We start from the raw sequence: 25,400 nt of genomic DNA on the forward strand, positions 1-25,400 counted from the left end.
CGTTATTTCGTTGTATTGAATTTGCTGCTCTGCTTTCCCCAGTGAGATGGCCGGGCTCAGAGCGGCTTGTGCACATCAAAATATAAACAATATAATATAAAGTTCAAAGATGACAAAACACCAAAATATGGTTTAAAAAAGCAATATGTTCATGACTGTTCAGCAAGAATCTATAATAAAATCAGTGGCACCAAATCCTAGAGTTGCTAACTGACCAGAAAAAGATTCACTGGACCTCCTCTTGTGTCTTTCAGTTTGATCCACGTTGAAGCTTTTCATATTATAGGGGAAAATTATAGGGTTTTTGCCTGTTGGTATCTGAGCAACCTGTTAAAAGAGTAGGAGAGGGCAGCGATGGCATTACCGTGGTGGTGAACCTTTGGCACTGCAGATGTTATGGACTACAATTCCCATCAGCCCCTGCCAGCATGGCCAATAGGGGCTGATGGGAATTGTAGTCCATAACATCTGGAGTTCCAAAGGTTCGCCACCGTGGACCTAGGGGCAGCCAGGGCAAGATACCACCCATTACGTCACCCACTGTGTAGAATGAAAAACCTGATGGATGAAAACACTATTTCCATTTTTGTCTGATTGCGAAAAGTATTCCGTGACGATTCCTTCCTGATGTCGATCTGACATTTGCAAATGTGCTATTCCATGTGTGCCTGTAGGAGGTTTTTTTTAATGATGCCCAAACCTGGTAGATCTAGCTGGCTGTGTTCGTCAGTCCTAACTGGAATATTGGCAAATAAAAATACAGCCAAGACTCAAACTGCAGTATGTTTTTGAAGGGACAAGCACTGAAAAAAAATAGGGGCCTTATTCTGATGCAGAGTGGATTAGAGGGGGATAAAGGGGTGGGATGCCCCATTTCCAGGCCCACTGCACAGCAGTGAAAAACTTAGCAGCTCCAAAGGGTTTTAAAGTTTCAGAGGATAATCGGAGGTATCCGTGTGAAGAGCAAGGATGCTTCTCAAAACATCTCCCTGGCAGCTGGCCTGGCAGGAACAGGATTTGTACAAGATATTACTGTGGATGTTGTGGGTTTTCTGGACTGTGGGGTCATGGTCTGGTAAATTGTTGTTTCACCTGCATCTATGGCTGGCATCTTCAGAGGCATGCCATAGACAGTGGTGGCGAACTTATGGCACTCCAGATGTTCGTGGACTACAATTCCCATCAACCCGCCAGCATGGCTGATGGGAATTGTAGTCCATGAACATCTGGAGTGCCATAGGTTTGCCATCACAGCCATAGGAAGATGTGTTTCTCCCTGTGACGCAGTGTGGAGCAATGGTGGTGGTCAGTGGCGTACCGCACCCAGGGACATGTGGGGGTCAAATGACCCTGGGCACAACTGCAGAGGGCACAAAATTGCTCCTCCCCCACACCGACCCGGCTTGGAAGACAGCTGTGGCGCCTATCTGAGCCACCTCCTTCCCTCCCTAGGCCCTCGGGGGCACTGCCAGCCTGCTGCCACTGTAGTACCCATCGGAGCCGCCCCGCCCCGAGCTCCGCCTCCCAGTGGGGGGGGCACCTGGGGCAGGTGTTGTCCCCAGGTGTCATTTCCCTTTGATACGTCCCTGGGTGTGGTGGGGTATATATTTTGTCCACAGGGTTCATCTGCAGTTGTGTGCAGTCGCATTAGCATGTGTCTGGGTGGAATTCATCCGCAGTTGCACACTCTAGTTTTCTGGGGAACAAACACTACCAAATCACGGCCACATAACCTGGCAAACCCACAACAGCCAGTTGATTCGGGCTGTGAAAGCCTTCTACAGAACACAGTCCTGTGGCTCTATGCTTTGCTTTGAAAGCTTCTGCTTTGAATGCCAAAGCTCCCAGTTCAATCCCAGATATTTCTGGTGAAAAAAAGATCAAGCAGTAGATGATACAAAAGACCTCCCTCCTCCTGAGCCCCTGGAAAACCACGGTCAATCAGAGCGGACTGTATTGACCTTGACGGACCAGGATAAGACAGCTTTTTTGGGTTTTATTGAAGGAGATGAGACGTGGCACGCCGGGTAGATGAACTGCTTTGTTTGTGGAAGGCCCCTGGTTCAGTTCTGGCTATTTTCCATTTGAAAAAGACCATCCCCGGATTTTTCGGCTAACAAGATCAGGCAGCAGGTGATGTGAAATGAAAGAGTTCTACCTGCCAGTCAGAGAAGACAAAACCACCATGGTCTGATTTCAGGATCAGACCGTTTCATGTGTTCACTTCAAAGAAATACACTTTAGTCTGGATAATTACAGTTGTTCCTTCCAAATCGCTGGAAAACCATGTGAATTTTTGTGGCCCTCCATACCGAAGAAGAAGAAGAAGAAGAAGGAGGAGGAGGAGGAGGAGGAGGAGGAGGAGGAGGAGGAGGTGAGGCAGGTGGGTTTGAGAGAGATCCAAAGAACTGTGACTAGCCCAAGGTCACCCAGCTGGCATATGTTGGAGTGCCCAGGCTAATCTAGTTCCCCAGATAAGCCTCCACTGCTCAAGTTGCAGAATGGGGAATCAAACCGGTTTTCCAGATTGGAGTGCACCTGCTCTTAACCGATACACCACTGCTGCTCTCAGAAGAAGTCGGAATGTAAATACATTGATATTATCCAATACTATACACACATTTCGTGTGTTTCTGAATTTCTAAACTTTTCCCGAGTTTCTAAACATCATCTGTGTTTTGTCAAAGGCTTTCACGGCCGGAATCACTGGGGGGCTGTGTGGTTTCCGGGCTGTATGGCCGTGTTCTAGCAGCATTCTCTCCTGACGTTTCGCCTGCATCTGTGGCTGGCATCTTCAGAAGATCTTCAGATCTCCATCTTCAGCCACAGATGCAGGCGAAACGTCCGGAGAGAATGCTGCTAGAACACGGCCATACAGCCCGGAAACCACACAGCACCCCAATCATCTGTGTTGTCTGCTGGCCTTTGTGTGCCGGCTGCAACTTCCGCAAAACTGCTCCCCACCCCCCAAAATTCCCATTTAGTTTCTTATGCTGACCTGTGATATGTCAAAACTGCAACAGGGAAAGTTGTGATGTGGAAGGGACAACTGTATGTACATGCCTCAAAGCTGCACATTGGGTTGCAAAGCATTGAAGGGGGGGGAACAGTTTTGAAGTGGGGGGCAGATGAAACTGGGGCGGTGTTGCTCTGCTGTCCCTTCGTCTCTGTCTGCAGGACAAGGCGGGAAAGTAGAAGGTGACGTCTCTGGACTCATCTCTACCAGCACCCTCCTGTGGATGATCATTTGTTTTTGCACCGCACACCACAATACAAGGAGTGAAGTCTCCGGCTGCCATCTGTCGTGGAAGATGTCCTTCAGGGCAGATCAGATGATAAAAGGGGGCACTTTTCTCTGAGCGTTCTATTTATGCTAGTGGCAGCAGCCGAAGTGCGTGTCCCTGTTTAATTGCGGGAGGGAGAAAACACACGGGTGACGTCACTTTCTTTTCTGGTGAGAATCCCATATTTGCTCATCGTGGATGTACATGTACATGTTTCACAGGGGAAGCTTTTCCTGGTTTAGAAAGCAAGGGAAGGGAAAAGCTGTACTTGCATCTGCATAGGGAAATTTGATAAACCGAGAGGGAGGAGTCAGGAGAGATCAGCCAGCGTGGTGGAGTGCTTAGAGTGTCCGACTAGGGTTTGGGAGACCCAGGTTCCAATCCCCACTTTGCCATGGAAATACACTGAATGATTTTTGGCCCGTCACATACTCTGCAGTGGCATAGTAGGTTAAGAGCAGGTGCACTCTAATCTGGAGGAACCGGGTTTGATTCCCCGCTCTGCCACCTGAGCTGTGGAGGCTTATCTGGGGAATTCAGATTAGCCTGTGCACTACCACATATGCTAGCTGGGTGACCTTGGGCTAGTCACAGCTTTTCGGAGCTCTCTCAGCCCCACCCACCTCACAGGGTGTTTGTTGTGAGGGGGGAAGGGCAACGAGATTGTCAGCCCCTTTGAGTCTCCTCCAGGAGAGAAAGGGGGGATATAAATCCAAACTCTTCTTCTTCTTCTGTTTGGCCTGCCTCAAAAGGTTGCTGTGAAAATAAAACGGAGGGGAGGGAAACTATGTAAGCTGCTTTGGGATCCCATGGGGCTGCAAGGTTTGCTTATTTGCCAGGATTCTTGGATTTGAATGTCTGTGTTGTGTGAAGTGCTTCTGACTCACGGCGACCCTATGAATCAAGCCACTTCTGACTAATGGCGACCCGATGAATCGGTGTCCTCCAAAATGTCCTCTTGTTAGCAGCCTTGCAAAGTGAATGCTGTGGCTTCCTTTATCGAGTCAATCTGTCACACATTGGGTCTCCCTTTTTTCCTGCTGTTTTCAACCTTTCCTAGCAATATTGTCTTTTCCATTGACTCTTGCCTTCTTATAATGTGACCAAAGTACAATAGCCTCCGTTTTGTCATTTTGTCTTGTAGAGACAGTTCAGGTTTGATGTGATCTAGAACTCACTTATTTGTTCTGTTGGTGGTCCATGGTATCCTATCCTCCAACATCACATTCCAAGGGAACAGACTTTCTCCCTGTCAACCATATATAGTTCACAGGGATATTCAAAACTCCAGTGATGGATTTGAATGGCAAGCATCTTTTAAGGAGTGTGTGTGTGTGTGTGTGCGCGCGTAAAATTTAGTTTTAATTTGTAACGTTTTCATTATAATTTGCAGGCTGCCATGAACTAAGAGGAAAAATGGAGTATAAAAAAACACATGTTCATACATTAAGCAAAAAAGGGGATAGAAACTTCTAACTGGTATATGTTGAGGACTAAGTATGTGTCTGGAAGCCTGGCATTCAGAAAGTGGGGGAGAGACAGTTAAAAGGCAAAAAAAGAGGGAAGGGAGAAATTAATCTGATGAAATGCTGAAAAGAGATTTTGGTCATGGGATTTCCAAGTAGTTTCTCTTCTTACTCAACATGGGGCAATGTTGCCATTTTGGGACAGGAAGCAATTCAACAATTCTGTGTGACTCTTTCAAAAGGGATCCACAAGCACAACTGCCAGGGGCTAGTAAAGAGTGAAGATTTTGTTTAAATTTTTGACAGAAACTAGAAACCAAATCCTGGAGAGGGAGACCTTAGGCCTGGGGCCAGCGGAATGCACTCGTGCTGGGTCAAATCCAAAACATGCCCGGAATTAAAATCCAGGTGATTGGACTGACGGACGAAGCTCTAACCAAAGGCTGTTTTCGTAAACGCCGCTTACATAATTGAGCCACTCGATGGACGCGTTTTTGCAGGGTTGGGTGCTTGTGGAAGCCGGCTGTGCGCTTTTGTCGAGGGCTGTTTGCCAGTGGTGGGGAGCTGGTTCGGAAAGCGGCAGCTTGCTCAAAGGACTTGATCCTGTTACAGGGCAGTGTAAATACACACTCCCCTGTCACCTGTTTAACTCGCTGATGAAAACGACTTCACCTACTGATTGCGTTGCTTGCAAGTTAAAGGGGGAACAGTTGACCGGGTTAGTTTTTACTGGTCAGCTGGGAACCGTAATATGCAAATCGCATTTTATTTTAACAATCCAATGAGGCAGTGGCCTTTGACAGAACCAATCTGACAAATACCATCCGCTATTTGCACCCTTGAGTAGAAGCCAGAAATGTAGCCACAACCGAAGTACACCAGGATCAGTATCCGCTAGCAGGGAAGATACAGAGACAAGGGAAGCATCAGGAACTACCTGTGTACCCACAGGTCTCTAAAAGAGTGTAACTGAAATGCAGTCAATGAAAATATGAGTGTTTCAGTCGCCCCAGATCCATGTGCAAATAATCTATCCCGGAAGGGTAATTCTTGGAATCTACCTGCCAGAACATCAGAGAAAAGCCCTAAACCGCCCTGAGCCCTCTGGGGGAGGGCGGTATAAAAGTGGAATAAATAATAATAATAATAATAATACTTGAGGACAGTCAGTCTGGAAGGGCAAGAGACAGCGACAAATAGTGGCTAGTAGGTCAACCTTTCCAAAGATCAGTTCATCTCACAGACGTCTCCTAATCAGGTGAGTTTCAAATTCAATCAGCTTATTCGATACAAATGAAATACGTAAGAATCTCGGAAGCAGTCGCTACATTTTTAATTCGTGTCTTACAAGATGTGTAGCAGTGATCCTTTCAATGTAACTGGAATGTTCGGTACCTCCTGGATTTTATGCCTAATAAAGGTTTTTGGATTGGACTACAATTCCCATCGGCCCCTGCTCTGGGGCTGATGGGAATTGTAGCCCATGAACATCTGAAGTGCCAGAGCTGGACACCACTGGTGTCGAGCATACACTAAAAGTTCTGCTCAGAGTTAACTGGCGGGGAATCAGCAGTTCAAACACCCCACTTATTTTTGTAAATATTGATTCTCAATGGCTGTTAACATTCCTGGCTCTTGGGGCATATTTCGTCCTCATGTTGTTTGTTTCTCCCTTTTTAGCTGATTTACAATCCAGCCCCCCTATATATCTGTAGATATATATCTCAACATTAGTTCTCATGTTGAGATTCCCACCATGTTTTTAGGTGTTTTGCTGACATTATTTTTTTGATTGCCATGAGGGCCAGTCACTTGACAAGACTGACTTTAAATCTGATCCTTCTTGTTATTGTTGGCCTCGTTGATTTGTATTGTAATTGTATAGAATACAGATAGTTCTGTCAAGTATGGAATTAAAATGTATTAAATTAAAATTAAAAAAAAAAGAGTTGACTGGCTGCCTAACGCGTACGGAGCTCTAAGGATAGTTTAGCCACCCGTGGGCCACTAGACAGGAGGAACAAAGGGGACACCGTTCTAAAAGAAAGAAAGTTTGGATTCAATATTGGACAATCAGCGCAGAGTTTCCGAGTTAAGGTTGGGAAATGGAGACTTTTGGAGTGGAGCCTCATGAGGGGAGGGTTTGGCGAGGGGAAGAAGGAGAGTTTGGATTTATATCCCCCTTTTCTCTCCTGTAAGGAGACTCAAAGGGGCTTACAATCTCCTTCCCCCCTCACAACAAACACCCTGTGAGGTGGGTGGGGCTGAAGGACAGCTCCGAAGAACTGCGACTCACCCAAGGTCACCCAGCTGTGTTGGAGTGCACAAGCTAATCTAGTTCCCCAGAGAAGCCTCCACCGGTCAAGTGGCAGAGTGGGGAATCAAACCCGGTTCCCCAGATTATTGTGCACCTGCTCTTAACCGCTACTCCATGCTAGGAGAGTCCTCAGAGGGCTATAAAGCCACAGTCCCCCCTCCAAATAAGTCATTTTCTTCAGAGGAACCGATTTCTTTTGTGTGGAGATTAGTTGTAATTCTAGAAGATCCCCAGGCATCACCAGGATGTTGACACCCTACAAAATCAAAACATGAGGCTCGGACCGGGAAAAAACCTGTTAGGATCCTGTGAAAATGGGACCTTCAAATAAAAGTGAAAAATTATACACAAATAGCTGCTGCCTAAATGTATAGCACGGGCTTCCTTCTACCTGTATTTACACAGCTGGAACCACCTGTTTGTTCAGAGTCAGAGTCAAAACCTTTAATAGGCATCCACCTGTTTGTTCCATGGCACGTTTCTAAATCATTTTATACGCATCCTTTTTTTTTTTGGTGCGACTCGCAGTAAAAGTTTTTGCAAATCCCACCGTGGCAGGTGGCAACTATCTTCTCTCCAGAAAGATCAACCGTTCTTCGCCCCACCTTTGGTACGCAGCGGCGGCGAGAAATATTTTTGGCATGCGATGAAAAAAAACAATGCTTAGAAGGAAACCATTTCAGCAATGCTGAGATGTTGCAGATAAAGGCTGATGAGAAACAGAGACCGTCTGAGATCAACTCCCCCACCCCTCTCCGTTTTCAGAGACAAAAACACCACGACATCAGCCCATCTGGTTTCGCGAGAACAGAAAAAGCTGTGAAATACTTTGCATGTTAAAAAAAAAACACAAAACTGTTACAGGAAGGGGATCTTGCAGCCAGGAAATCACGGCTGGTGTGTGGAGCCGTGGCAGGGCCTGAGTAATACGCTTGGAGGGAGACCCTTTCTTGGCAAAGGAATCCTTTCTAGAAACAGGATTTTTTTCCAAGCTGTACTTCAAACCCGCTGTTGAAGATCACATAATGTTGACGGTCCCAACTGGACCCTGAACTACATCTGGGTTAGTCTTAGCATAATTTGTGTCCTACGGAGATCAAGGCACAATGTGTTTTTCTTTGCTTCCATTCCACTGTGCTTTCTTTGCTTCCCCTCAGAACAATGCTGCGAGGTAACTGAGGCAGGGAATGGCTGGTCCAAGAACAGCCATTGTAGCCCTGTGTGGATTTTCATCGCTGATCCTCGTTTGACATTCTAAGGCCGTGGTGGCGAACCTTTGACACTCCAGATGTTATGGACGACAATTCCCATCAGCCCCTGCCAGCATGGCCAAGGTTCGCCACCACTGTTCTAAGGCTAAGCACTGAACCACGCTTTTAGCTTTTACCCTGTGTCAAACTGGTGGAACCTGAGAGGGGTGAAGGATGATTGAAGGATTGGAGCACCTTCCTTATGAGGAGAGGCTGCAGCGTTTGGGACTCTTTAGTTTGGAGAGGAGACGGCTGAGGGGGGATATGATTGAAGTCTATAAAATTATGCATGGGGTAGAAAATGTTGACAGAGAGAAATTTTTCTCTCTTTCTCACAATACTAGAACCAGGGGGCATACATTGAAAATGCTGGGGGGGGGGGGGGGGGAGAATAAGGACTAATAAAAGGAAACATTTCTTCACTCAACGCGTGTTTGGTGTTGGGATTATGCTGCCACAGGAGGTGGTGATGGCCACTAACCTGGATAGCTTTAAAAAGGTGGCTATGAAGCTGTTCTTCAAAAAGAGTCGGCTATTTCAGAAGCCAGGAGAAAAATTTTCGCACCTCAGTTTTTGGCTTCTGATCCTCATGAGCCTTGCTGCTCTTAGCAAGGCCAGACTGGTGTCAAGAGCGTTGAAGTTGCAGGATTGAGTTATGAAAAATTAGAAAAGATAGATAATGCTTAATTCGTGCAGCCGTTATCCTCCAGTTCTAGGGACTGCCCGATGTAGAAATCTTATTGATCTCGTTCAGGAGAAAATCTAAAGCCAAGAATGAAGTTAGATTCTATTGTTGTTGCTGCTGTTCTAAGAAAAACCACCCACTTTTTATGCTTTTGAGTTCCAGAGTTCTTCTTCAGGCTTGGATGCTGAGCAAAACGAAGAGGGAAAGGGGTACAGAGAGATGTTATGGAGTGTGTTGGAAAAGCCAGGACTCCTGTTTGCAGCGTTCTTATCAAACAGAAGAAGGGGGCAATAAGTAAGTTTGCTTGTGCTAGGGCAGAAAGATCGCACGGGCACCTTCTGAGATGAAGAAACGAACACTGATTTCCTTTTGAAAGCCTGAAAAATAGCAATTATTTCACTGCTGTCCTCATTGGAAGACACAGATCTCCTGGAAAGCAGATTGGGAAAACATGGCAGTGGTAGAACACGCCATGAAATCAGAGCCTGACCTTTGGTGACTCTGACAGGCTTTCAAGGCAAGAGACACACAAGTGGGCCACTGCGAGTAGCAGAGCTGGACTAGATGGACTCTGATCTGATCCAGCTGGCATGTTCTTATGTTCTTAAGTGGTTTACCATTGCCTGTGTCTACAGAGCAACGATAGACTTTTCTGTTGGTTTCCCATCTAAGTACTAACCAGAGCTGACCTTGTTTAGCTTCACAGATCTTGTGAGATCAGGCTAGTCTGGGGCATTCAGGTAAGGGGGGGGGGGAGCATAATAGTTCTTATACTACCAAAGCTGGGGATTATTTTGACCGAGCAAATAATTGGGTAGTAGCAGTAGAAGAAGAAGAGTTTGGATTTATACCCCACCTTTCACTGTAAGGAGACTCAAGGTGGCTTACAAGCTCCTTTCCCTTCCTCTCCCCACAACAGACACCTTGTGAGGCAGGTGGGGCTGAGAGAGTTCCCAAGAACTGTGACTAGCCCAAGGTCACCCAGAAGGACTGTAGGAGTGCGGAAACACACCTGGTTCACCAGATAAGCCTCTGCCACTTAGGTGAAGGAGTGGGGAATCAAACCCGGTTCTTCAGCTTAGAATCCACCTGCTCTTAACCACTACACCACGCTGGCATACTATGTAGAAGAGGTATGAGGATATATTGTCAAAGGCTTTCACGGCCGGAATCACTGGGGTGCTGTGTGGTTTCCGGGCTGTATGGCTGTGTTCTAGCAGCATTCTCTCCTGACATTTTGCCTGCATCTGTGACTGGCATCTTCAGAGAATCCTCTGAAGATGCCAGCCACAGATGCAGGCGAAATGTCAGGAGAGAATGCTGCTAGAACACCGCCATATAGCCCAGAAACCACACAGCACCCATATGAGGATATACTTATAAGCACCTCATAAACAAGAATGTTCTGTTGCATGTTGTACCCGGCATTCCTAGGCTACAAACTCATCTGATACTGTATATTCTCCCTGCAAAGAAAGACAAGCTTTTGTTTTTAACAGATGTGTGCAGTGAAACTCTATATAGGCGAAAAATGAGGTGTTGTACAGTTTGTGTTTTGTTCTGGCTGCCTCTCTATTGTGGTTGTGCCATATGCAACCTAAAAATAAAGCATCACTCTGTTCCAGCTTTTTAAAATTAAATATAAATATTTGAGTTCTGCAGTAGGCAATACATTTACAATTTCCCCCGTTTTCCTTTCTATATGAAGCGCAACATAGACAGGCATGATAATAGCGTGCCGCTGCGAATTCCCATTCTAAATCAAAAAAATGCAAAAGGAAAATAATATACAGTGGTTCTGGAAAGATAAGATTAGAGAACTCAAAACGGTCACAGCAGGGAAATACATTTAAGGCAAAAAGAATAACTTTTTTTTTAAAAGAGAGAAAGATATAAACATATCCCATCTGCTTTTGGCTTCCTGTTTCATTCCGGGCTGCACCCTCGGTCTTTTTTTGTCAGATTGACTTTATAGAGGTTGTATGTGCCCTAGGAGTCCTTTCAGGTCTCGGCATGGTGAAATGGCATAAATTGTTGGGATGCTAGTGCCACCCCCTGGTCAGATGAGTTCACTGCAGGTGAATGAAGCGCGGATGTTTTATTTTGGTGCCTTCACCCTGGAACGAGGGTCTGGGTTTTATGAAACGGGAGGGGGTAGACAGTTGCATCTGTATTAATTCAGAGGTGCCCCCAAGTAAAGAGGGGAAGAGGGAATAATTTAACCGTAGCATCAAGCCAGGAAAAAGTAAAATGCAAGCATTATTGCCCATGCGTAGAGATTTCCCAGAAGCATGCGACTGCAGTAAGGTGTAAAGTCAAGTCTTCACGGCAGCAGGTTGCCCTCAGGGCAATCCCGTTAGAGAGCCAGACTGAGCATCACTTAGCCCTGTCGCTGAGGCTTTTATAGCACCATATTTTTCACCAGTTTTCAACGCCCTGGTCCACGGGCTTGTCAGATTTCCCTTGAATGACCAGCACTACCCACCCTTTTGAATCTAGATTCTGCCAGGCCAAGTTATCCTACAATCCATTGTAGCCTATTTCTACTGTCAGCAGAAGGCGCACCCTTGTTGGCTGCATCCTGACACAAAGAAGACAGCGCCGGTGTCCTCATGGCCACAGTCACGGGCCAGGCTCCAATTGGAAGATGGCAAACCGGCCGTCAGCCATCTTGGCTCCAACTTGTAGGTTGCTAAGCTGGCTGGCTGCCACCTTCTCTAGATGGTGAGAATTGTGTCCTCAGCTCAGGTCTAGGACCCCCAGTCTGTTGGCCTGGCCCGTTTGAGTCTGTCCGCCAAAGCGAGCGTCCGTTCCTTTTTCTGGCGACCTCCGAAGACGTTCAGAGTTGGGCGGGGTCAGGCAGGAGTCATACGTGGGTCTGCATGCGCTGCTGGGAAGGACGCCCGTAGTCAGACTGCTGACACAAGGACGTATACGAGAAGCGCGAACAGCCTGAGGCCTTGCTGGCCTGGTCCGACGGCTCGTATCCGCTCTCGGCCTTCTCGTAGTTGCTGGGCTTGACGTAACTAGTGAAGGCGCGGCTGTAGGGGGCTGTGAGGTAGGTGCTCCCGCTGTACAAGTTTTCCTGAGGGAAGAGCCGCTCGTGGGGGTCATAGGCCGAGCGGGAGCTGGGTGTGCCCAGGGTGTAGCGGTGGGAGTACTCATACAGCTTTGGTTGTACCTGCCCGGCCGAAGGGTACAGGGAAGAGGCCCCAAACAGAGGACGGGGGCCGGGGGCATATTCTGAGAAACTGCTCGCCAAGCAGGGCTCTTCATGAGCACGGACCTTGTAATAGCCGTTTGTGGGGTCCTGCAGGAGAAAAGACAATGGAAATGCCAATGAAGCACATTGAAGGCGTGCCCAAAAGGATCGGGGGGGTCCCATTAACTCCCGGTCATGTTACGTGGTCAAGTCACTCCAACGGAACTGACTCGCAGAATTCTTTGCTACACGATGTGGTGGTGACCATTAGCTCAGATAACTTTAAGTGCAGGGGAAGAGCTCCAGACCCATCCACCAATCAGTCTATCAGCAGGCTAGACAATTTAAAATGGAACTTCCATGTTCAGAGGTAGTATATCTCCAAAATACCTGATGCTAGGGACAAACGGTATAGATTTTTCTTTCATTATTAGTTTTTTAAAAATAATAATAAATCATATACTATATCTAAGGCGCTCTGGCGTGTGTATATGATCCGCTGTCTTGTTTTACTTTGAATAATATACATCCCCTAGGTGGGAATACAGCTGGAGAAGGGGTACAATTTAGAGCAGAGAAGGGACAAAGAGAGGTCAAATATCCCCCTTCCCATCTGCTGTTTCTCTGGTCTGAATTACTCCCTCTCAAAGTTGGTTTTCCCTAAGTGGGCAGCTAAATGTTACATCTAACTGTGCAGAAGAAATCTGGTGTGTGTGTTTGAAAAGCATACAAGGGTCTCTCTGTGCGAGCGATTTTAAACAGAGAAATAATGGCAAGGAGGGAACTGTTTTTCCAGAATACACCTTCAAGATAAACGTTTCAGAGGCGTGTGTTTAAAACAGTGATTTCTCCAGTATGGTGCCCATTTTCTTCTTCGCCCAAGCACCTTTTCCCCAAACCAAAGAGCCAATCTTGGTTTCCCTCCACATCATTAGAACAACAGCACCACAAAGAACCAATTTCATACCAGGAAGCTGGTTAGCATGTAACTTCCCACGATTTGGCGACTGATTCCAACAGAAGAGAAAAAGAGTTTAGATTTATACCCCACTTTTCTCAACTGTAAGGAGTTTCAAAATGGCTTACGAACTCCTTCCCTTCCTCTCCCCACAACAGACACCTTGTGAGGTAGGTGGAGCAGAGAGAGTTCTGAGAGAACTGTGATTGGCCCAAGGTCACCCAGCAGGATTCATGGGGAGGAGGGGTGAAACAAACCCAGTTCACCAGGCAAGAGTCCACTGCTCAAGTGGAGGAGTGGGGAATCAAACCCAGTTCACCCGATTAGAGCCCACCATTCTTAGCTACTACACTGGCTCTCACAACAGCCATTTTCTGACAGGCCCTGGGCCCTACATAGCAGCCATTTTGTGGCGATGCCCATTCTCAAATTCTAACAGCGCCCACAGGCTCAACCAGATTGGGGACCTCTCGTGTAAACATTTACTTGGTCCCTTCCTTTGTGGGGTGAATGCCATGTCACTTTGTCGGCCCTACCTTCAGCTCCTGACTCCCTTCATCATCTTCCAGAATTTCGCTGTGCTCCGTATGGGATGTCGCTGGAGATTCACTGCTAGTGGCCTGGAGAGAGATGAAGGGTGAAGGGTGAGCTTGGTAAAGCAGGTTCCCCGGTTCCAGCTTCAGCTCTTTATGTCCCTTCGTCGTAAGTACAGGTGACGGGGGCTTCCCCAAAGGACTGTACCACTGCTAAACAGAGAAAAAAACAACATGGCTTGATTAGGACAGGGGCGCTTTCTGTCATAACAGCTAAACAGAACCTCCAAGTCCTGTGGCAGTATACCTCTAAAACCCACACATATAATACAGGGAGGGGTACAGCCCATGCGACCCAATCAGAAGCATGTGGGTGGAACAGGATGCTGGGCTAGATGGATTTGCAGTCCCAATTCAATACAGCTCTTTTGACAACACTGGTGTTTGGTGGTGCGTAGAGCAGAAATAAGGACTTTTGACAGATCGAGGGGAAAGGTACCCATCAATGTTCGCCGTGCAGGCACCATATTGGTGCCGCGCAGATCAGGCGGCCACCAGCAGGGGGAGCTCACGCAGAGCTCTCACAGGCCGCTCTGTGCCACTCAATGGTAGGAAACTTCTGCGCAGTCTGCTACCACGGGGAGGAGGACTTTCAGTACCCAGGGGAGTACATTCAAGGATGGCGTGCTTCTTGGACTTTGAGCAGAGCTCCCTGACCTTGGAGATGCTGACTTTACTCACCATAGGTTCTTTGCTATCGTCTTCCGGCTCGCTTGGTCGGCTGGGGCTGCTCTCGCTGGTCGTGATCTGCACCAGGATGTCGGCCTTGGAGAGCTGCGTTCCCCGCTTGGCTGCAGGGCACACAGACGGACAGATTGAGCCGGAGGCACAAAGCGGCTCACGTGGTTCTCCCCTCTTCCATTTTGTGAGGCGGGCTAGGTGGAGAGTGTGCGCGTGACCCACGGTCACCTAGTCAACTTCCATGGCGGAGCAGGGATTTAAACATAGGTCTCCTAGATCCTGGCCCAACACTGTAACCCAACATGGGGCCTGTGGATGCTCTGGGGCCACAAACACCATTCCTGGGGCCTATTGAGTGTTTTTAGAAAGCTTTTGCTCACCAGGGCTTCTGATTGGCTGGGCAGATTTTTGAAATATTTAGCAACAACTGCCACCCCAGAGAAGGGATCTTCACTGGCTGGCTGAGGGCAAATGGCAGCTGCCCTGACACGAATGGTTCCACTTCCTGTAGCCGCCATTTTGTGGCAGCACCAACCACACCGTGTCAGAATTCCTAAAGTGCCCGAAGGCTCAAAAAGTTTGGGTACATGAGCTCCACGAAGGGAGGGCAGGATCTAAAAATTGTCCCAGGTAGGCAGATATCGATGTTACACCTATGTGTGAAAAGCAATTTTCAGTTTCTCCACTCCTACAGACAGAAGTGAGTATGTGTTGCATGCCACAGAGCTTGGGCATAACTGAAGAAGAAGAAGAGTTTAGATTTATATCTTCCCTTTCTCTCCTGTAAGGAGACTCAAAGGGGCCGACAATCTCCTCCCCACCCCCCTCACAACCAACACCCTGTGAGATGCGTTGGGCTGAGAGAACTCTGAAGAGCTGTGACTAGCCCAAGGTCACCCACTTGGCATGAGCTGGAGTGCAGAAGCTAATCTGGTTCACCAGATAAGCCTCCACAGCTCAAGTGGCAGAGCGGGGAAACAAATCCGGTTCTCCAGATTAGAGTACACCTGCTCTTACCCACTACACCATGCTGGCTCTTTCCATGTGAATATGAATATATCTGAATACACTAAATACCCTCGTTTCCCCCTAAACAGCTGCTCCTATATATCTTTATTCATGACCAGTAGCAATACACAAGGCAAATGTTGGCCTGGACCAGTCAGTTTTCTGACGTGTGGTTCTAAAAGATATCAGGGTGGAGCCTGACGATCTTTTCCCCAATGGCAGAAAGGAACTTTCCTGTCTCTCCCCTCCCACTGCAGCCCACTGATCTCCATGAAATGCTGGTCGGGGTGGGGGTGGGGGGTTTGAGGACCTTGAGGAACACTATGAGAGAAGGTCAGCAGTGGGGCGGGGAGAAATCGGCGCAACTGTTCCATTTAGTCTGGATCCAACCCACCGGCTGCAACATTCATCCAGCACTAAGGGGTGATTTGGACTTGCAGCCAAAGTCTACATCAAGTCCTCTCTCACAGACCCGGCTTATGAATATTAAAACCTAACTGGTTCTGGAGGGTTTTCCGGGCTGTGGTCTGGTGGATCTTGTTCCTAACGTTTCGCCTGCATCAGTGGCTGGCATCTTCAGAGGTGTATCACAGAGAAAAGTCTGTTTCACACTTTTCACATGAGACTTTTCTCTGTGATACACCTCTGAAGGTGCCAGCCACAGATGCAGGCGAAACGTTAGGAACAAGGTCTACCAGACCACGGCCACACAGCCCAGAAAACCCACCAGAACCAGTTGAATCTGGCCATGAAAGCCTTCGACAATACATTAAAATCTTAGTTCCTCACCGCTAACTTTGGTAGGTGAATTACTGACCCAAGGGGTGATGTCACATTACAACATTTATGGGTGGTGTTCCACATGGCCTGCCCCAGTTGTCTGTTCTTTGCCCCCAGCATGCTGGTTACTCATTTTACTGCCTTGGAAGGATGGAAGGCTCAGTCAAGCATGAGCCGGCTATGAGAACCCGCATGGTGTAGTGTAGGGGTGTCCAACTCTGGCGCTTCAGATGTTCATGGACTACAATTGGCCATGCCAGCAGGGGCTGATGGGAATTGTAGTCCATGAACATCTGAAGCGCCAGAGTTGGACAACCCTGGTGCAGTGGTTAAGAACTGGTGGACTTTCCACCTGGAGAACCAGGTTTAATTCCCCACTCCTGTTCATGAAACCGGCTGGGTGACCTTGGGCTAGTCACAGTTTGTTCAGAACTCTCTCAGCCCCACCTATCTCACAAGGTGTTTGTTGTGTGCAGGGTGGGGTGGGGGAGGGGAATGAAGGAGATGAAAGGTGGTTTACAGGAGAGAAAACTGGGGTACAAACCCAAATTCGTCTTCTTCTATCTGAAACGTAACTTCTGCCAGGATTGAACTCAGGTTGTGAGCAGAACTAAAACTACAGTACAGCAGCTTTCTGCTCTGCCCCATAGGGCTCCTATTCCAACTCTGGTAATGTAATATTTTATGTAATTAACGTGAACGGAGCGGCCAGAAAGGTCAAATGGTAGTTCTACAAACAGAACTCCTTTCCAGATGGAATTGCTGGAAAGGACTGGCACTACTGGTATCTTTTCACATTTGTTGACAATTTTACGTTTTATATAGATGTTTATATTTCTGCTGCCCTGAGACTGAAAGTGGAGGGGGAGCCTATTAAATCTAATTTAAAAAATTAAAAAAAATAACTCACCCTTTCCACAGCGTTTGCGCCGGTAGCAGAGAGAGACAGTGACTACCAGAAGCAGAATGGCCACAACACCAGAGGAAGCCAAAACCCCCAAGATCAGGACCGACAAGACCTCTGTGGGGAGAATTCCTTATTTTAATCACAGTTTTAGCCAGCAGTGTTTTAAAAGAAAACAAAACGGACCCGTAACTGGCAGATCAATACAAAAGTGAAGATAAAAGATTCCCCAAGACCATAAAACACCAGCCGTTAAAATAGAGAGAGAGAGAGAGAGAGAACACCCCCCAACAAACAATTAAAAACAAAGTTTATGTGCAGAGGGAAACTGAGGGAAAGGCAGTATTGTATAGTGGTTAGATGCAGACCCAAGACGGGGGCATTCAGGGTTCAAGTCTACTCTTAGCCACCAAGCTTACTATGTGACCTTGGGCCAATCAATCACTCGCTCTCAGTCTTGCCTACCTCAAAGGGTTCTTTTGATGGTTAAAAGGAGAACATAAGCTGCCCTGAACTTCTTAGAAGAAAGGCAGGATTAAAAAAAAATAGAGTGAAAGGTGGCAAACGGGTTAGTGTTAACACTACCAACAGCAAAAAAAGGATTACAATATTGTCAGCGAGCAATAAAAAGTAATATTGGGGGGGGGCTTACAGCGGGACGGAACAAAAGAGAGTTTTACTGTATACCACTTACCTGTAGGTTTTTCCCTGGTGGGGGTAAAAGCATCTGGGGGCATTTTCAGTGGGGAAAAAAGTGCAGAGGAAAAGGGGTTAAGGATCCCCTCTTCTCATGGGTTGGTTTCCATTTATTTAAACACTAAATGGTTGACTATCCCAGACAAGACTCACCGCGGCACACAAAACGCAACATGCCGCGCAGAAATAAAATACATAGAACCCCTCGATGCCACAGACAGTCACGGCAATCTGACAGTGACACAGATTTTAGGGTTGCCAACTTCCAGGTGAACCACAAAATGATCAACGCCAATAGATACTGTGTACAAACAGCACAGCACAACAGGGAACCAGCGTATCGAAGCTGCTTGCACACATTTACAAGATAACAGTATAAGTGTTTTAATAAATAAAGTGCAAATAGTGATCAGAAATGCAGAACACAATAGCTGATCTGTATCTAGACAAAGCGCAATAGCAGCTATATCTCTATATCAGCAACAAGCTGTCAACCAGTAATATACTACATCTCAAAGCCCACTTATTATAAATCCTTTTAAAATAACATTTTAATTAATTTTCTCAATACAGTTAACAAACTGAAAAAAGAAATACAGAAAAAAGAACCAAATAGAAAAAGATAATACAACTACCCCAAAACTGTATGAGTATTAATTCTAAAACGTTGGATGATGAAGAAGAGTTTGGATTTATATCCCCCCTTTCTCTCCTATAGGAGACTCAAAGGGGCTTATAATCTCCTTGCCCTTCCCCCCTCACAACAAACACCCTGTGAGGTAGGTGGGGCTGAGAGAGCTCCAAAAAGCTGTGACTAGCCCAAGGTCACCCAGCTGGTGTGTGTGGGAGTGCACAGGCTAATCTGAATTCCCCCAGATAAGCCTCCACAGCTCAAGGGGCAGAGCGGGGAATCAAACCCAGTTCCTCCAGATTAGAATCTTGAGATTACAAAGCTAATATTATCAGAAAGAACATTACACAGTCTTAAAATTCACTACCTTCTGTCCACAGGCTCTACTACAGCATCATTACTGAACAATTTCTTGTATCATGATCATTAGCAAATTAATATTCTTCCTGTTACTATTATTTTTACATTGTCAATTCAACCTCAAATAAGAAATGAAGTTCCCATTTCTCAACTCATTATAAATCCTGAAATGGGTATGAATATATGTCCCAAACGGTTTGCAAGGATATCCAGCCTTCCAATGGCATATAATACTTGTTATGTTGGTGTTCAAACACTTCTTGTAAATGGAAGACGACTGAAGAATCTAGTCTTCCAATTTAACACAGAGAAATTAAACTCCTGGGCAGCTGACAACCTCATAGAACAACCACATAAAAGATCTGTAGAGAAATTAATCTCCCAGGTAGTTGGCAACCACATGAAGCAATCCCAGGAAGAACGCCATTCGCAATAAGACAGCGTTTTCGTAACCGTCTGTCAACTGGCAAAGCTAGCCTCACATATAGGGGCTTAATACAGATTTAATGGAGGTCCGTTCCGCACTTTCAATCCCCTTTCAATGCACTTTGCAGCTGGATTTTACTATGCGGAATAGCAAAATCCACTTGTAAACAACTGCGGAAGTGGATTGAAAGTGCATGATTCTGCATGTGCGGAAGGGGCTTGAAACATCCCTCTATAGCAGGGGTGTCAAACTCGCGGCCCTCCAGATGTTTATGAACTACAATTCCCATCAGTCCTTCCCAACATGAGCATTGGCTATACTGGCAGGGCTGATGGGAATTGTAGTTCATGAACATCTGGAGGGCCGCAAGTTTGACACCTGTGCTTTGTAGGCTTAAATGCACATATCCGTAGCTGATATAGAGATATAGCTGCTATTGTGTCTTGTATATATATATATATATCTGCACTTTTGATCACTATTTGCACTTTATTTATGAAAACACTTACACTGTTATTTTGCATACGTGTGTATGCACCCTTGATCTACTGGCCCCTGTTGTGCTGTACCACTTCCAGGTGGAGCCTGCAGATCTTCCAGAATTACAGCTGATCTCCAAACAACAGGAATCGGTTCCCTTGGGGGAAAAAGGGCAGCTTTAGAGGGTGGATATGGTATATTATACCTCCCCAAACCCCACTTTCTCCAGGCTCAAGAAATTTCCCAGAGGTGGCAACCCTGCCAGATTTAGGGACCCTCAACGTCTCTCTTAAGCAGAGTCATTTTGCAACCGCTCCTGAAAACGGACAGCCAGGGGACCTGCCATGCCCAACAACAGAAACCTACTCCCGAGAGATAGAACAATGATTGAAAATGCTCCAGAACAGAGTCATGCTTTCCACACCTGCCTAACTGAAGACAATGTTAGGAAAGAATTGCCAGGCCGAACATGTGTTGGGCATATATTAGAAGAGGCGCTCCTTTCCGTCTCAGTTTATTTCGCCTTCAAATCACAGAATCAGCCACTGGTCGTACGGCATAAAAAGAGAGGAAAATGTCCCCGCAGAGAGGCATGGAGCGACACACAAAATATATTTGGGTGCTGTGTGGTTTCCGGGCTGTATGGCTGTGTTCTAGCAGCATTCTCTCCTGACGTTTCGCCTGCATCTGTGGCTGGCATCTTCAGAGGATCCTCTGAAGATGCCAGCCACAGATGCAGGCGAAACGTCAGGAGAGAATGCTGCTAGAACACGGCCATACAGCTCGGAAACCACACAGCACCCAAGTGATTCCGGCCATGAAAGCCTTCGACAATACACAAAATATACATTTGCCTCATGCATACTGCGAATCTGGATTACTTTCATGAATTACAAGTTGGAACCAAACTTCCCTTCCAATCTCTGGTTTATATACTGAGGTAAACCCACCCACCAATCTTTGATTTTATTGTTTTTTTTAAATTGCTTTATTTCTCTGCGATATTGACACATTTCTCCAGGGGGCTCAGGAGAGCATGTGAGGATGTAGCTAAATTTTATTCTCACAACAACCCTGTGAGGTAGGTTACACACACAGAGTGAGTGAGAGCTTTGAAGCTAAGCAAGGATGTGAACACGACGTCTCTGCTCTGTACTTATACCTAACCGGCTCCCGTATTGAGGGTGTTTTTCCGGCAGCGAAAATGGAGCCTCACCTTGGCGGCGCAGGCTGACAGCGGCGGACCGTACGCCGAAGCGGTTCCAAGCTGTGCAATTGTAGGGGAGGGCAAAATCGGCGTCATGGGTTGGGTCTATCAGCAGGGCCGAGAGCACCCCTTGCTCCGTCACAACAGTGTCCACTGTAAAGCGATCCAGCGAGCCGGAGTCCAACACCCGTTCACCCCATGCCCAGGCCTGCCACGAGAGGAAGGAGAGGGAGAGAGAATAAACCGAGAGCCGGGACAGATGGAGAAGCCAGAAGCCACGGGTGCTAAGTCAGAGTTGACTCCGAGCCAGCAAATGCACGATATTTGTGGCCGCTTTAAAAAATGCCTCCATATGGCCGTCACGTGGCTGGATGATAATGTGCAACAGTTCTCTGTGCCAAAAGAAAGGCATTTTTTGCTGCGCACCTCTACAGACCTTCTGTGGTGATCTGCCTTAGAGAGGAGGAAAATAAAACGGCAGATCTATGTGCCCGGCAACAGCCTGGTAACGCCTTGCAGAGCACTTTCAAGCTTCTTAAGACGCAAGGTGGCCAAGTCGTCACCCAGGCTGAGCTACGTCCCGCAAATGCTTTCCAGTTGCACTGCTGGCTTCCAAGCACAGCTTTGCGGGCTGCTTGGAAACCTCTGAGCCTGGAGCAAATCAAATGCCATCTCCAAGGTTTCTTGACACGCAGCCTCGCATACACCCTATCAGAAAAGATTCTCCCGTGCCAACGTGATAGACTCCGGCTGGCACACAAACGAAACAGAATGAAGGAACAGAATGCGGCGCGCCACTTCAGCCTATAGGCGGGGGGAACTTCATTCGCCGACCTTCCACTGTCGAAAATTAAAATATCTCTGCAAGAGGACTGACATTTCCACACAAACCTTTCAAAACATTTTGAGGCTGGAAAGAAAATGTTTCCTCCTCGGAGTTCCGGATTGATTTTGCCCCCAAATGTTTTATATCCAGCCTCAAAACATTTCAAATGAATCCCCTTTTAAAATGATGGAACGTTTTGAAACACATAATTCACACATGGGGGTAGACCAGTGATGGCGAACCTTTTCGAGACCGAGTGCCCAAATTGCACCCAAAACCCACTTATTTATCACAAAGGGCCAACATGGCAATTTAACCTGAATGCTGAGGTTTTAGTTTAGAAAAAACGAGGTGTGCGTTACTCGGGAGTAAGTTTGGTGGTAGTCGGTAGCTTTGCTTGGAAGCAACCATGCAACTCTTTGAATGGGTGAATCATGACCCTAGGAGGGCTTACTCAGAAGCAAGCCCCATTGCCAGCAACCGAGCTTACTCCCAGGTAAAAGATTGCGCTTTAGTTCTTTGCGTGAAAATCAGTGGGGTTTAGCAGCGCTTAACAGGGTTACCTACACTGCTTTCCCAAAACTAGGTCTTAGGTTTAATGCTAATAATCGAGTCCAGCGGCCCAGACCAGCCTAGATGTGTGCAAGTGTGTGTGTGTGTGTGTGTGGGGGGGGCGATTTCTCCACACATTACGAACTCTGTTTGCATGTGCCCACAGAGAGGGCTCTGAGTGCCACCTCTGGCACCCGTGCCATAGGTTTGCCACCACTGGGGTAGACAGATGAGGCAGCGGAAGCACTTACAATCCTGTCGGGGGGCGGGATGCTCCCCACCAAGCACTCCAGCCGTGCTTTGGCTCCCACCGCTGTCTGCTGGCTCGGTTCTGCGTTGATAACAGGCGGGCCTGCAACGAGAGTGCGGTCAGGGGGATGCCGCGGCCACTTTCCCCTCTTTGCCACGATCCCTTTGAACAGGTGCTGCGGCCTGCTGAGCCTGTCAGTCTAAAAGCAACCCTGGCCCCTCACCGTTCACCGCAAGCGTCACTTCCTTCTCCGCAACCCCGATGCGGGGCACAATCGCTTTGCACACGTAGATGCCAGCGTCCTCTTGTGTCACTGCCTTCAGGTGGAGGGTGTTTCCATTGCTCAGTACCTGCCAGGATGATAGGGCCGGAATAAGGCTTTCCAAAGACCATGGTTCGCCCTGGCATTCCAAAGACCATGGTTCGCCCTGGCACTCCAAAGACCATGGTTCGCCCTGGCATTCCAAAGACCATGGTTCGCCCTGGCATTCCAAAGACCATGGTTCGCCCTGGCATTCCAAAGACCATGGTTCGCCCTGGCATTCCAAAGACCATGGTTCGCCCTGGCATTCCAAAGACCATGGTTCGCCCTGGCATTCCAAAGACCATGGTTCGCCCTGGCATTCCAGAGACCATGTTCGCCTTGGCATTCCAAAGACCATGGTTCGCCCTGGCATTCCAAAGGGTAGGGGAGATCTCCTAGATTTCCTAGTACATGCAAGAGGCAGGCTACAGGGCACATGGACGCTCATGTCTTACCACGCTAGATCCCTTTTTGGTCCAGGCCAAGGTGAGAGGTGGATTCCCGGACCAGGTGCAAGTGAATGAGGCATCTGAACCCACATCAACCGTCAAGGGTTTGGGCTGAGATACAAGACGGGGTCCAACTGCAGAGAGAGAAAGAGGGAGGGGTAGAAGAGAATGGTGGTTAGGGTCTACGTCTGTGAGCTGGAAATCCCCTTGTGCCGTTCTTACCCCTGCCACGAGCGTCTAAATACTTCCATGCAAACTGTGCTCCAGCTTTTCATCTAGGGAGCATGCTAGCCTTTACAATACTGGATTAAGGGGAAAGAGTACATGATATGTCTTCAGTGCTCTACAGGAGGGGTTCCTAGACTGTCTGAGCCTGTAAGCACTTTGGGAATTTTGAGGGGGGTGGGGAGCACCACTCCAAAATGGCTGCTCTGGAAGGTGGAGCTAGACCCAAAATGGCTGCCTCAAATGGGAAACCCTCCTCTTCATTTTGTGGGAGAACTGCAGAAGGGGACGACAGAGAAATGTAGGAAAGACCAAGGGGATGGAGAAAGAGATGGGGAGGGGGATAACAAGAAGGAGAGCCTGAAGGGAACCTATCAGTTTCCCTGCTCAGACAATAACTCACTTGATGGGTTCAAGGATTTTACTGAAGACATGAGAGAAAGAGCAGAGTAAGGCAGTTCTGGTGAAAGGGCACCAAACCTGATGATAATATGTTGCAGCAAATCACCACCCCCACATGTGAACGAGGGCAACAGAAAGAGTCCAGCCCAAGAGCCCATCCCACCTGCAGGGTGTCAAGGCTGGAGCAACAGATAAGCGGCCCCTGCAAAAGACTAAGCGCTCCCCAACGATTCCCCCCTCTTTGCTAATGGCAGTCCTGACAGAACCACACTTTGACGAAGGAAAGTACAGGTGCTTATCCAGTCCTCTTGATCCTATAGTGACTGTGGTTGCCACTGCAGCAGAAGAGCCTTTCACTTAAATGACAATAGCCAATAATAAGCCCTCCTGATCCACTTTTGGAAAAGCCCAGGAGGTACCAGGGGAAGTACGCAGGGGGTGCCCCTGGGCACCACACTGGAGAACCATGTTCTAGAACCCATGGGCCAGAACCTTCAGATGTGTTTTTGAGCCCGACAGCCTGGGCTAGAAGCCCCCTCACAGTTGCCATTTCTGCATGGCCATTGAGAGGAGAAACAGGACAGTGTGTCCAAAGCCATTGGGCAGTGGAGGGTATTTCATGGCTGTGATCCTTGGTTATATATTCCGGTGTTTAGATTGTATCTCCTGTCCCCAGTTTTTTTGGAGTTGGATCCTATGGATTTTTTCTATGATGGCACCTTCCTTTGACACAGGGTGTCTTTCCCTGACACAACGTGTTCCTCTAGTAATGGAAGAACCTCTTGTGTTGGGGAAAAGACACTGCTGTTCATGGAATAGATCAGGAGTCTGCAACCTGCGGTTCTCCAGATGTTTGTGGACTACAATCTCCATCAGCCCCTGCCAGCATGGCCAGTTGGCCACGCTGACAGGGGCTGATGGGATTTGTAGTCCATGAACATCTGGAGAGCCGCATGTGGCAGACCCCTGGAATAGATCCATAGGATTCAACCCTTGGTGTGCTGTCCATGGTCCTGACCGTGACAACGGTATGGTCATAACCCCTTATATCCCTGCGGGCCTCCACCTTTCCATAACGTCCCCACCTATCTCGAACCCACTTCCTCACTCACAATGCACATCCACCAGTGTGCTGACGTTGGTGCTTCCCACAGCATTTGACACCTCACACGACACGGGTTCGGTGAAGAAGGACTGGTCGACCGTCGCCTCGTAGCTGTCTCCGTTGGCTTCTGGAACAGGCACGCCGCCTTTCGCCCACCTGTGGATCCAAGCACAACTTGTTAAATCATGACTCGAGGCACTTCGGGGAACGGGGCAGGGGAGGGAAGACAAGAAAAATTCCTGCGGGAGGACAGGACCCAAGATTTGACCCCGTCTTCCCAACTAGTGTGCCTGCAATCTCCCCAAATTGCCAATAGAGGGCATCAGAGCTACATTGTTTCCGCAGCCGGATTTCAGGC

The 25,400-nt window shown here is 47.7% G+C and overlaps 1 protein-coding gene across 5 annotated transcripts in view; it reads right to left on the reverse strand.

Annotated features, from left to right (window-relative positions):
- Positions 1 to 10,628: 10,628 nt before the first annotated feature.
- Positions 10,629 to 25,400, reverse strand: part of KIRREL2 (kirre like nephrin family adhesion molecule 2) — a 92,108-nt gene continuing 77,336 nt past the window's right edge. For 2 of the 5 annotated variants that reach the window (XM_048501195.1, XM_048501197.1), the window contains exons 7-16: positions 25,050 to 25,198; positions 23,317 to 23,444; positions 22,781 to 22,907; positions 22,559 to 22,659; positions 20,939 to 21,137; positions 17,823 to 17,855; positions 17,135 to 17,245; positions 14,437 to 14,546; positions 13,699 to 13,908; positions 10,629 to 12,312 (exon numbers count right to left, since the gene is read on the reverse strand). In XM_048501195.1, coding sequence (XP_048357152.1) covers positions 11,869 to 12,312; positions 13,699 to 13,908; positions 14,437 to 14,546; positions 17,135 to 17,245; positions 17,823 to 17,855; positions 20,939 to 21,137; positions 22,559 to 22,659; positions 22,781 to 22,907; positions 23,317 to 23,444; positions 25,050 to 25,198 — 1,612 coding nt within the window. In that variant the 3' untranslated portion in view covers positions 10,629 to 11,868. The remainder of the gene's footprint in view (positions 12,313 to 13,698; positions 13,909 to 14,436; positions 14,547 to 17,134; positions 17,246 to 17,822; positions 17,856 to 20,938; positions 21,138 to 22,558; positions 22,660 to 22,780; positions 22,908 to 23,316; positions 23,445 to 25,049; positions 25,199 to 25,400) is intronic. The other 3 variants (XM_048501198.1, XM_048501199.1, XM_048501196.1) reach the window with 3 other exon arrangements.

The sequence above is a fragment of the Sphaerodactylus townsendi genome, linkage group LG06 (assembly GCF_021028975.2).
Source record: "Sphaerodactylus townsendi isolate TG3544 linkage group LG06, MPM_Stown_v2.3, whole genome shotgun sequence".
Classification (NCBI taxonomy): Eukaryota; Metazoa; Chordata; class Lepidosauria; order Squamata; family Sphaerodactylidae; genus Sphaerodactylus; species Sphaerodactylus townsendi.